At 35.3% G+C, this 11,753-nt stretch overlaps 1 protein-coding gene across 1 annotated transcript in view; it reads right to left on the bottom strand.

Moving 5' to 3' along the window:
• crppa (CDP-L-ribitol pyrophosphorylase A) overlaps nt 1-10,964 on the bottom strand; it is a 61,598-nt gene extending 50,634 nt beyond the window's left edge. Inside the window, exons 1-3 of the mRNA XM_056473218.1 lie at nt 10,546-10,964; nt 7,271-7,544; nt 3,610-3,759 (exon numbers count right to left, since the gene is read on the bottom strand). Of these exons, the coding sequence (XP_056329193.1) occupies nt 3,610-3,759; nt 7,271-7,544; nt 10,546-10,778 (657 nt within the window). The 5' untranslated portion in view covers nt 10,779-10,964. The remainder of the gene's footprint in view (nt 1-3,609; nt 3,760-7,270; nt 7,545-10,545) is intronic.
• Nucleotides 10,965-11,753: the final 789 nt, after the last annotated feature.

Here is an 11,753-nt window from a genome sequence, read left to right as displayed (position 1 = left end):
TGGGCAGCACAAATGTCTTGATACTGCAGACAGTAGATGTTGGGATCCACTCTGCAGATCTTTCGTACCCCCCCCCCCCTTACTGAATGTAACCCCAAATCATGATTTTTCCTTCACCATACTGGACTGATTTCTGTGAGAATCTTTGGTCCATGCAGGTTCCAATTGGTCTTCTGCAGTATTTGTGATGATTAGGATGCAGTTCAGTAAATGATTCATTGGAAAAATCTACCTTCTGCCACTTTTCCAACTGATCAACTAGAAGTCAAGTTATTATTTGTTGCTCTTACAACTGGGATCGACGACAAAACTTTTATCAGGTAGTGTAGATTTTCTAAAAATGTGTGCAAAAGTAATGAGATGAAAGATAGCAATGTGCATAAACCAAACATAACTTAATAAATACTATATAATAAATATTTTTTTTAAATATCTGGTCACACTTTACAATAAGGTTACATGAAATAACATTTGTTAATATTGTATTTACTAACATAAACGGAGAGTGAACAATACTTGTCCAGCATTTAATAATCATAGTTTAACATATACTAATGCATTATTAAAATCCAAAGTTGTGAGTTATCAATTAATTATTTCATTTAATTAATTTCATTATCAAAAATGACTTAAAAATGTATTGCTTGTTAATGATATTAAACACATTAAAGGGATGGTTCACCCAATAAAATAAAAACATACTCACTTTTTACTCTCCCTCAAGTTGTTTCAAACCTTTATAAGTTTCTTTATTCTGCTAAACACAAAAAGTAGATATTTTAATAGTAGTAGGAAAACAAATACAACGTTAGTCAATGGTTACCAGTTTCCAACATTCTTTAAAATATCTTCCTCTGTGTTTAACAGAAGAAACTTTTAAAGGTTTGAAACAAGTAAAAGGTGAGTAAATGATTTCATTTTTGAGTGAACTATCCCTTAAAGTAATGGAACCCAATTGTAAAGTGTTACCAATATTTCATATATCACAAAATATTCAAGGCATCAGTCATTTGGAAGCGACCCCAGAGAGGGTTTTGACACATGGCCGTCGGCTACATCTAAAAACCCTCACTTAAAACAGCCAGTCGGAAAAAAAACCCATTGTAAAAAGCAACTAATGCTACATAAGAAAAGAAGTACGAACTCGCATGATGGCAGAGTCTCATAGAAAAGTGGGTTCAAAAAGCATATAAATCTTCGCGGAGCCTTCACTGTTGGGGTTGGAGAAGAAAAGCCAGAGAAGAAGCCGAGTGTCAGGTAACACTTGATGTTACCCATTCTTCAGATTGCCTCATCCTCTGGATTTCTTCATGTCATGGTTTTATCTTTATTTCAAATTAATCGAGGACAGACAGCTGCGACTTGACACTAAAAACTCACACTAATGTCCAACGTCAGGGCCAAAAACAACAGGAGTGTGAAATCAAAGATCTCCAGACCAGAAGCAAAAAATTGGGCTCCAAAAAAAATACAAGTCCTCAATAAATCTCCATGTTTCTTTTTAACACTTCTATCTGTTCCTGTTATCGTAAATCGCTTCATGAGATCCAAAGATTACAACACAATAAATGTGGTATGAAATAAACTACACTTCACCTCCATGAGAATCTGGATGAAAAAGTGCCATTTCTGCTAAAGCATTGTTTTGAGCTGATCTTGAGAAGAACTGCAATAAAAGTGTGATTGTGCAGTCAGCTACAACCTAGGCCAGACCAAACAATGATGATTTATTATTTTGACGCACAATGGACTAGCATGGGAATAATAATAATACTTATGTCACAGAAGGAGCTGTGGGCTTATGCAAATCTTAGGGACAATGAACAAAAGAGATACAGCGCTCCAAGTTTTGAGCACTGAGAGGTTCTTTGTCACAGTGAGGTAACTGTTGTAATAAGCGCCAAAAGTATTGGATACTGCATAAATAAATAGTGTGAACAACAATCTTACAATATGTGATGATGGAAGAGTCATGAAGAACACTGGGTTCAAAATAATAAATAATTGTAATACAAGTAATAAAAATAGAGACTATGCTATAAAATATATATATATATATATATATATATATATATATATATATATATATATATATATATATATATATATATATATATAAAATAGGGGTGTAACAGTTCACAGGTGATCCGTGATTCATACGTGATTCATACGTGATTCATACGGATCACAATCTACAGTTCAGAACACACACGTGACCCGCGGATTAATACATTTTTTACTTGGAGATTACTCCTAAATTTGTAACGATCGCAGAGAGATCATCTCTCGCGTCATTCATATCACATGTATGAAAGAATTTAGGCTTTCCTGTAAAATATAATGATGACAGAGGAAGTTGTGGTAGGTTATTCGGGATGTGGTGGTTTTCTTAGGTTATTAATGGTGCTTTCTGTCACTATTTGTTTAGCCTGCATTAAAGCATTCAGTATAAGTAAGCTGCACGATTAATCATTAAAAGATCGGGATCTCAACAATCGCGCAATATAAATTATAAATGATGGTGATTTGCATATGTTTATTAATCCTTCGAATGGCTGCATTCAAATCTGTGTTTGAATCGCAAAAAAGCAAAAAACGCAAAAATGCAAAAATCAAGAAAAAGATTCAGTCGTTAGTCTTTTCAGTTAGATAGTTAACACAGAACTACTGAGATAACAGTTTATAGTTTAGATAAAACCACTGATGTTCATGGTAAACATTAAAATCGTCATCATATGCATTTAACTTGATGCTCAAAATGAAAGTTGTAAAATACACTGTTTAACCAATAGATGGCGACAACCAGCCATCAAAAATATGCCACTGAATAATTCATAAAAAATGATCATCTAGGAATGAAACATAAAGTTTTATGAGTGAATAACTGAATCATTTATTGAAGATGAGACTAAAAATAAATATAGGTTGTATAAATTATAATGTTAGATTTATACATTCAGCGTGATCAGCAACAGTAGTAGTAGTAGCAGTGAATTTTTCACAGTGCTGAATATTTTACTAATTTTATTCAGCTGATTATTTCTTTGTTATATTCTAAGTATTATTATATGATTTTGTAATAAATGGAAAGCAATGTGATCTGAACCGTGAGATTCGTAATTCGTTACACCACTAATATATTTAAAGTTGTATTTAAAATAAAAGCAATGTACAAAAGAAAAAAATTATAAAAAGTATAACAATTAAATACTATATAAATATTTATATTTATATAATAACAGATTTTTTTGAAGTGTATGTAAAAAGGTTGGGATGAAAACTGGCAATGTACATAAAATATTATTTAAATAGTGAATACATACACATAATTGTGTGAATATTTAATATTTTAAACTATAAAAATGTTTAACTGCATTAAAAACCTAAACACAATAATCACAATATATATATTATTATTTATTAATATTATAAATAATTTTTCATTCTGTTTTTTCGATTTACTTTAATGGCCTAAAATTGCCATAAAAGTCACTATGGGGATGTCAAGGTGCCTGAGGTTTGTTTTAACAGAACCCTCAACCTTAATGTACTTTGCACATTGAAACTGAAGTTTATGTTAACCAATAAATATGTCTGGGCTACTCATACCCGCTGGTAGGCTTGGAAAATAATGTCATAAAGAAATCCTTGAGGCATTTCACTGGCCCGGTATTTGGCTCTCTCCAGCGAGTGGTCCAGGTAACTTTCTGACGTGGTTGCAATGACTGTGGACACAAGAGGACGAATCGCTCCTGAGGCCTGAAAACAAGAAAAACCAAGACAATTCAATCAAAAACACAAACTGTGAAAATCTGTTTATTCACAATTACTAAACACTGATGCATTTAGGTCATGCAATGAATCACTATCCATCTCTTATTCTTTTGAGTGTTTTATAAACATCTGGGTTTTGCTCTCCAGCCCTTGTCATGCCTTGAAGAAGAGATTTAGAAGGAAATCGCAGAAATCTTAAACCTCACGTATCAAAGCCAGCAAAAACATTGCTAAAGCATCTTATCCAATTTCATGCTGTAAGGAGCAGTGTTGAGAGGTGTCAACAATATGTTTATCTTAGTGATTTATGAACATTGGAACAAAACCGCAATTCAGTCGAACCACAAATAAAGCAGGATTTCTCTTATGGTCTATGAGGTATTGTGTTTCCCATGAACATTTCAATACTCTTCCTTTCTGTATACTGTATATATATTCAATTTGAAGGAATGGGTTACCCTAAAATAATCATGTGATTCCAAACATTTGAGTTTCCTATTTGTTCAACAGAAAAATAAGATATTTTAATGAATATTGGAAACTGGTAGCCATTGACATCCATAGAAACCCATCCATAGAAACCCAATTTCTACTGGTTTCCAACATTCTTCAAAATATATTATTTTGTGTTCAACAAAAGAAATATACCCAAACAGATGGGAAAACCTTATGGTGGGTAGATTTTATCCTATCTTTCTTTTTTTGATGAACCATCCCTAATATTTTTCATATTTATTATATAACAGTTTGTCAATCTCTGAAGAATGCAGGAATTCTCTTTCAGCTGTTTTAGGTGGTCCCACTTTCTCTCACCTCATAAATATGACAGGCAATTATGTGTGGAGTGGACATTCATCGGCACAAACATTTCAGGGAGTGTTTTCAAAATGATTTATTCCACATGACAGACTAAAAAATGTATTAGCTTGGGTTAGGCATGGGACGATAACCGTTTTTTAGGTATACCGTGGTTTGGAAAAGTTAAGGTTTTAAAACCTCCAACATTTTCTGTAATCCCGTTCCTAAGGTTTGTGTAAGATTTTTTTATGTACATTTTTTTTTTTTTTTTAGGACAACAGCATCTCCAGCAGAAAATATATCCAGAAAATATATGCCGTTTTAAATTGTAAAGAAATCTGTGTTTTAGAAACAAATGAAGACAGCAGAAGTCAGTGATTTATTTGAATTATGTAGCCTGATATGTTTACTCCAAATTATTCTAAATCTTAAACAAATAAAATATATTGTGTTCAAAGGGGGAAAAAGTTTTAGGTTTTTACCCAGACATTTAAAAAGAATATATTTAAGAGCAGTGAGGACAATACCGTGAAACCGTGATATTTCTATCCAAGGTTATCACACCGTCAGAATCTTATACCAGCCCATGCCTAGCTTGGGTAGCTAATGCTGCAGCATTCATTCACAGGCCACTCAGTTAATCACATGGCAGTAACTCAATGCATTTAGGCATTTACAATCTGCTAAAGTTCAAACCAAGCATCTTAATGTAAAAGGAAAATTTACAAGACTTTAAACATAACATGATTGTTGGATGCGGAATGCACTGTGGCGACTGCTTTGTCCACTTCTGATGGCCAGATTTAGTAGCAGTTCTTTTATTCATCTACTCAGTTAATGCCTATCTTGAATGTAAATCTTTCTGTCTATGAGACAATCCTGAATCCTACTATATAATGTCTTTAAAACATTATAAGCTGCCTGACTTAAAACACACCTGACATGTTCATTTTAATTGAGATGTCCCTATATGACTGCAAACTTGTATCCAGAAGTTCCAACACACGCAAACAAATAAAATCAACTGTTCATTAATTTTGCATTCCGTGCCTTGTTTGAATGCCCCTTTTCTATTGGCTGTGCACATAAAAGTCACAGAACTTTGATCACAACGCACACACAAACTCGTCAACCGTGTGCTCCGTGGCGTGTGCGCTCTGGTCGCACAGCAACAAACCAAATTTGTGCTGCATAAGTCACTGTAATGAATGGCTTTCAAAGTGCAGAGCTTTCTGCATCCAGTGCAATGTTCATTTTTGTCAATGAAAATATTGGTGAAAAATGTTTGCTGCATATAGCTTGACACAAACAAAAACTTGACAGGTTCTCTGCACTAGTAATATGACTAAAAACTATGTATGTGCACACCCTGATTCGCTCATCTAAGGAATGAAAAGCTCATTACTGTAGATGTAGTCATAAAGATTACAACTAACATACCTTTTTTATAATCTGCTGCGTTGCACCATTCATTCATAAATGCGCACATTCAGTCCCATTACTGGGGCAGCAGAACTTTCAAGTTTCAGTTTTTGTCAAGCCATTTTTACTGATGAAATGAACACTGATTCAATGTTAAAGCCACTTTAGAGAGTATTTCAGAAATTGCTAATCTGCTGGGATTTTTCAACACAACCATCTCTACAGTTTACAGAGAATAAACTGGAAACGAAACAATTTGACCAGTTCAAGCTTATAGAAAGACAAAAGTAACTCAAATCACTCATTACAAACTAGATCTGCAGAAGAGCATCTCTGAAAATACAAGAAATAATGAAGCAGATGAGCTACAACAGCAGCAAAAAAAAGAGCACACTGGTGACACTCCCGACAACTACGAACACCAAAACTAAGGGGTACAATTCACATGGGCTTAAAAAAATTTGGTAATAAAAGATAAGAAAAATATTGCCTGACCCCATGAGTCTAAATATCTGCTGCAACACTTAGATTGTAGATGCAGAATTTGATGTAAACAATGTTAAACGATGGATCCATCCATGGTATCAACTTGGTACCAACCATTCAGACTTCTTGCCACACTTTTGACCCCTTAGCATAAACTAAGCCTCATTTAAACACCACAGTTTAGCTGAGAATTTTGCTACATGCTATATGTTGCTGGCCAACCCTTTATGACCACAGTGAATTAGTAATTAGTCTACCGTTATTACTGAAATGTGCATATTCCATACAAATTGTGAAGCAGATTGGTCAGTTCTACTTACATGAATGGCGGTGCACTCGCGGCATTTAAAAAAAATGTTCAGATGTTTTCAACTAGGTGCGCCTGGAAAAGCGCTCATCACGTGTGCGTCGCTTGCACAACATGTGCACTCCCATATGTGTGTCATGCAAGTCACAAGGCTCCATTGGAAATGGCAAACTTACACCCTAAGCTTAATGGCATTGCTTCCAAGGCTTCTCTGCAGCCACATTTTAACAAAACTATAGCGCTTCTAACCGAAACTTCATACCGAATCTTTGAAGATGTTCTTAAAGCAAAAAAGAGAGTTCAACCCAGTACTAACATGATGTATCAAATAAATTGTCTGAAAAAAGAAAGTTTATATCAGTGCACTCCTTCCAAACCCCCTTGGAAATAATTTTAAAAACTAAAATAACACTTCCCTTTCGCAGCTACAAGAATTCTCGGTTTCGACACAAAAAGCTGTTAAATAATAAAAAAGAAACAAACCCCTTGCTCTTTAGCTGCTAGGGTGATTTTCAGCAGAAGATCTTCTTCCACAAATGGCCGTACTGCATCATGTATGATGACCACCTTTGGTTTGGGTGTCGATGAGTCTGTAGAGTTGCTGAAGGCCTGAAGACCATTGTAGATGGATCGGTGTCTGGTAGTTCCCCCGTGGACAACTTTTACCTTTGTGTGATTAAATTTTCGGACAATATTCAGCATCAAGTCATGATTCTCCTGAGCAACCACGACAACAACCATTACAATCCACGGTAACCTGCAGAGAAAATTAGACACTTTAATTTGTGATTTTTAAGAACCATTGAAAAAGGACAGATCAACAGGATCACTGTGACAATGTAGTGATGAAAATTATTTTGTTTCATGCTCTAGTATTATTTACATAATTTTTTTAAAAACTCGATTTTTTTATTAATAATTTTAATTAAGTTTTAATTCATATATATGTGAATAAACTAAATTGGCCATAGTGCATGAGTGTGTTTAAATGAGAGAGTGTATGAGTATTTCCCAGCACTGGGGGTTCATGAGTTAGTGTACTCTCATAAAAACATATGCCAGAGTAATTGTTGATTCATTCGGCTGTGGAAACCCCTGATAAATCAGGGACTAAGTCAAAGGAAAGTGAGTATTATTTATGTATGCATGGCTAGGAATTTTTGTTGTGTGATATACGTACTGTCAGAAATTGTTGCGATAAGTGATATTATTGTCACTTAGAGATCATTTCAGGCCACTGAATATTTAATGCTTATTCATTCATTTTCTTTTCGGCTTAGTGACTTTATTAATCTGGAGTTGCCACAGCGGAATGAACCGCCAACTTATCCAGCATATGTTTTACGCAGTGGATGCCCTTCCAGCTGCAACCCATCACTGGGAAACATCCATACACACTCACTCACACACATACACTATAGACAATTTAGCTTACCTAATTCACTTATAGCACATGTCTTTGGACTGTGAGGGAAACCGGAGCACCCAGAGGAAACCCACGCAGGCATGGGGAGAACATGCAAACTCCACACAGAAATGCCAACTGACCCAGTCAGGGCTCGAACTAGCAACCTTTTTGCTGTGGGGCGATTGTGCTACCCACTGCGCCACAGTGCTGCCTATTTAATGATTAGATAACAGCATTATAAAGCAAATAGCCACAAACACTTTTAAATAATTATCATTCTTAAGGTTATTTTGATTCTATAATTTGATGTTAAAAAGGGAAATGTCCTATTATATATACTATTAAATATCCTATTGGGTAAATGTCTAATTATAAACTTTGACACCGGTGAGGTAGAATGTAAACGTCATTGTAAAATGGCTCTAACGTGATTTGTGAATTTGTAAATAAATATTGCAACGGCAAAAATTATTGAGGTCATCTCCAAGTATTGCACGATAAGTCGATACATAGTAGGACATTAGTAGGACAGGCCTACGCATGGCACTTTTATTTTGGCTGTGTTTTTTAATAGTGTTCTGAGTGCACTGTTATGCAAACACTCTCTGGCTTTCATGACAACAGATGTAATAAATAAGATTCATCTTTTGCATACAACATTGGCAAAACGATTGCTGTTCACACAGATCCGATAAAAATAACTAAATGTGCTGTATTACGTATGCCAGACCAGTAGTTGGCAATGTCACTTTGTACAGAAGCACTGCTCCCCTGCTCTCACATGGTCCTGTTGACCACCATTGTAATAGGGTATATGCAGAGCTAGTGTTTCTTCCCATTCTGATAAACTTCCGGTGAACGGTTAATGTGACTTTAAATTTTATACGTTTTTTTTTTACAGCATCGATGCTATAATGTAATTAAAATATACTCAGTTAAATAGAATTCAGCGTTCATTTAGTTGTTGAAGCGTAAAACGAGATGAAAAAGCCATTTACATGCACGCACCTGTCAGGATCAGCAGAAGAGCGCAGAAACGACATTGGAAATACTGGAGTAAATTAAATTTCAATATTTTAAAGATGACATGGCACAAAAAATTTAATTGAATGCAGTGCTTCTTGTACATTCTGAGACCGACCTTTGTTGTTTTTCTTTTTAAAAAAACAGACCTTAAACCCACCGATTTTGTAACAGCATACAGTTCTCAAGAAGCGTTTGACCCAGGTTACTGACAAATTAAAAGTCCTTCTGCGTGCTTCTGCATATACCCTATTTTGTTCTCACATATGCCTATAGATCGCGTCGTGCGTGTGAGAATGTGTGAGTGTTTCCCAGCACTGAGGGTTGTTCTCTCAGTTGTGGCAGAAAGGCATCAACGGTGTAACACAATTGCAAAAAAACAATAATTGGTATTTCATTCCACTGTAGCAAACCCTGAATAAGCATTGAATAAACTGAAGGAACGTGAAAAAGTGAGCCAACAAAGGGCAAAAAAAAAAAATTCAAAGTATGAATCTACCTAAATTTATATATGTATCATTAATCCTTAAATATAAATATGAATTAATTATAACTCTGAACTTTGTTTACTGTATCAAGAGACAATTTATATGGTGCAACATTAATAGTAGAATGAATCTAAATAATTTCTGTGAAATTACAATATTACATTACAGTATCACAGCAAACAGTATCACCATGTATACTGTACTTATTTATCACATATAATTTTAATCAAAGTAGTCTTTAATTTCATGTTTATCTTTAATCTAATTAGTTTTCTGTTGTCCATTTCATTGTTTTATCCATTTATTTAATATTTATTCATTTCCACTGATCTCCTTAGCACAATATGATAGTACACATATGAGGATATGAAGTTGTGTAATTTAATATCTTGGGAAACTCATATTAGGTGATATCTGTCACACATTATGAACATTTATAGAAAGAAAAAACATCTAAAAACAGTTATAAGTTGATGCTTTTGTCTCTGAAAATTGAACTGACAGGTTTTTAAACATGAAACTCTCAGCAAACCTTAACTTCACGGTTCAATTTATTAAATATGCCAAGTCAATGTCAAGTGCTTTTAGCTTTTTCTCAAGTCTTGCAGCATCTGCAGATGTTCTTAATAAGGATTGAATAAGCTGTTCTGGCCAAGATCGACATGCAGTAGGTGTCCTTGGACTCTTGCCTGTTTATTTGAGAGGGGGAGAAGTCCCGTTGTCAAACTAACTGTCGTAATTGTGACAGGCGTAATGATTTATTGTGCCGTTTTGCTGCTAATAACAAACTACATGTCAAGTTTTTAGGTTAATAAAATCAGTTTCATGGCCTGACTCACCTCTCAAATGCTTGAATGGTGTAGCTTATCAGAGGTCTGTTGAAGATGGAGCAGAATTGTTTTGGTGTGGTCAGTCCCATCCTCTCCCCGGAGCCTCCTGCGGGCAGAACTACAGCTACCGGGAAATCCACAACCGCGCTCCCGAGTCGGTCGGCGCTCCACTCGGCGTCTCGTGGTAGGAGACACCCAGGATCCAAAGGCCTGTCGGGGGAAGAACTGCGCTCTTGCTGCATTTCTGCCGGGTTTCAATAAACTCCGCACTTGTGGCAACTGTATTCATGTGTAAAACCTGTTAAACTGCATTCTGCGTGATTGGTGGGGGTGGAACGGTGTTTTGTGGCGGTAATGTAGCAGCTTTCTCCGGTAACGTAACTCTATCAGACGCTGCCTGTCATGCACCCATCCTGAAACCGCAGCAGCTGCGGTGGTCTGAACTCATCGCACTTCGCAAAGAATCATTTACTGTTTATTCAAGTGATATTCCAATAAAAAAATCACGGTCTTACGTTATCATGTGTTTAATGTGGGCATTTGACTCATTTGGACAGATTTGATCAATTTTAGCAAGTCTTATATGGCAAGCCGTTTTAACATTTATTGCTTAAGATTAGCTACAAACGTTACATATAGTTTTACATTATTAGTAGCTACTCCTTTAAAGCGACAAGTGGGTGACGACGTTATAAAATTTTAAGTATTAATAAAGTTAGTAATAGTAACCATCTGGATAGATGCAGTTAAGATTTCATTAAAGAAAAATGTACTATTTTAAGGAGAAAACCTGCAAAAACAATAAATAAATACGCAAATATATAATTTACATTACATTTACATTTAGTCATTTAGCAGACGCTTTTATCCAAAGCGACTTACAAATGAGGACAAGGAAGCAATTTACACATCTATAAGAGCAACAGTGAATAAGTGCTATAGACAAGTTTCAGGTGTGTAAAGTCTAAGAAGCAAAGCATTTGTTAAAAAAAAAAATTTTTTCTTTTTTTTTTTTTTTTGGAGAGAGAGAGGGCACCATTAGTGGTATAGCCAGAGAGGCAGTTGAAGATTAGGAAGGAAAGTGGAGACTAAACAGTTGCGTTTTTAGTCGTTTCTTGAAGACAGCAAGTGACTCTGCTGTTCTGATGTAGTTAGGGAGTTCATTCCACCAACTGGGCAGATTGAATGTGAGAGTTCGGGAAAGTGATTTCTTCCCT

Source organism: Danio aesculapii, chromosome 15 (genome assembly GCF_903798145.1).
Source record: "Danio aesculapii chromosome 15, fDanAes4.1, whole genome shotgun sequence".
In the NCBI taxonomy this organism is placed as follows: Eukaryota; Metazoa; Chordata; class Actinopteri; order Cypriniformes; family Danionidae; genus Danio; species Danio aesculapii.
Note: the sequence above shows the minus strand (reverse complement) of the source record. Positions and strands in the feature narration are given on the sequence as shown.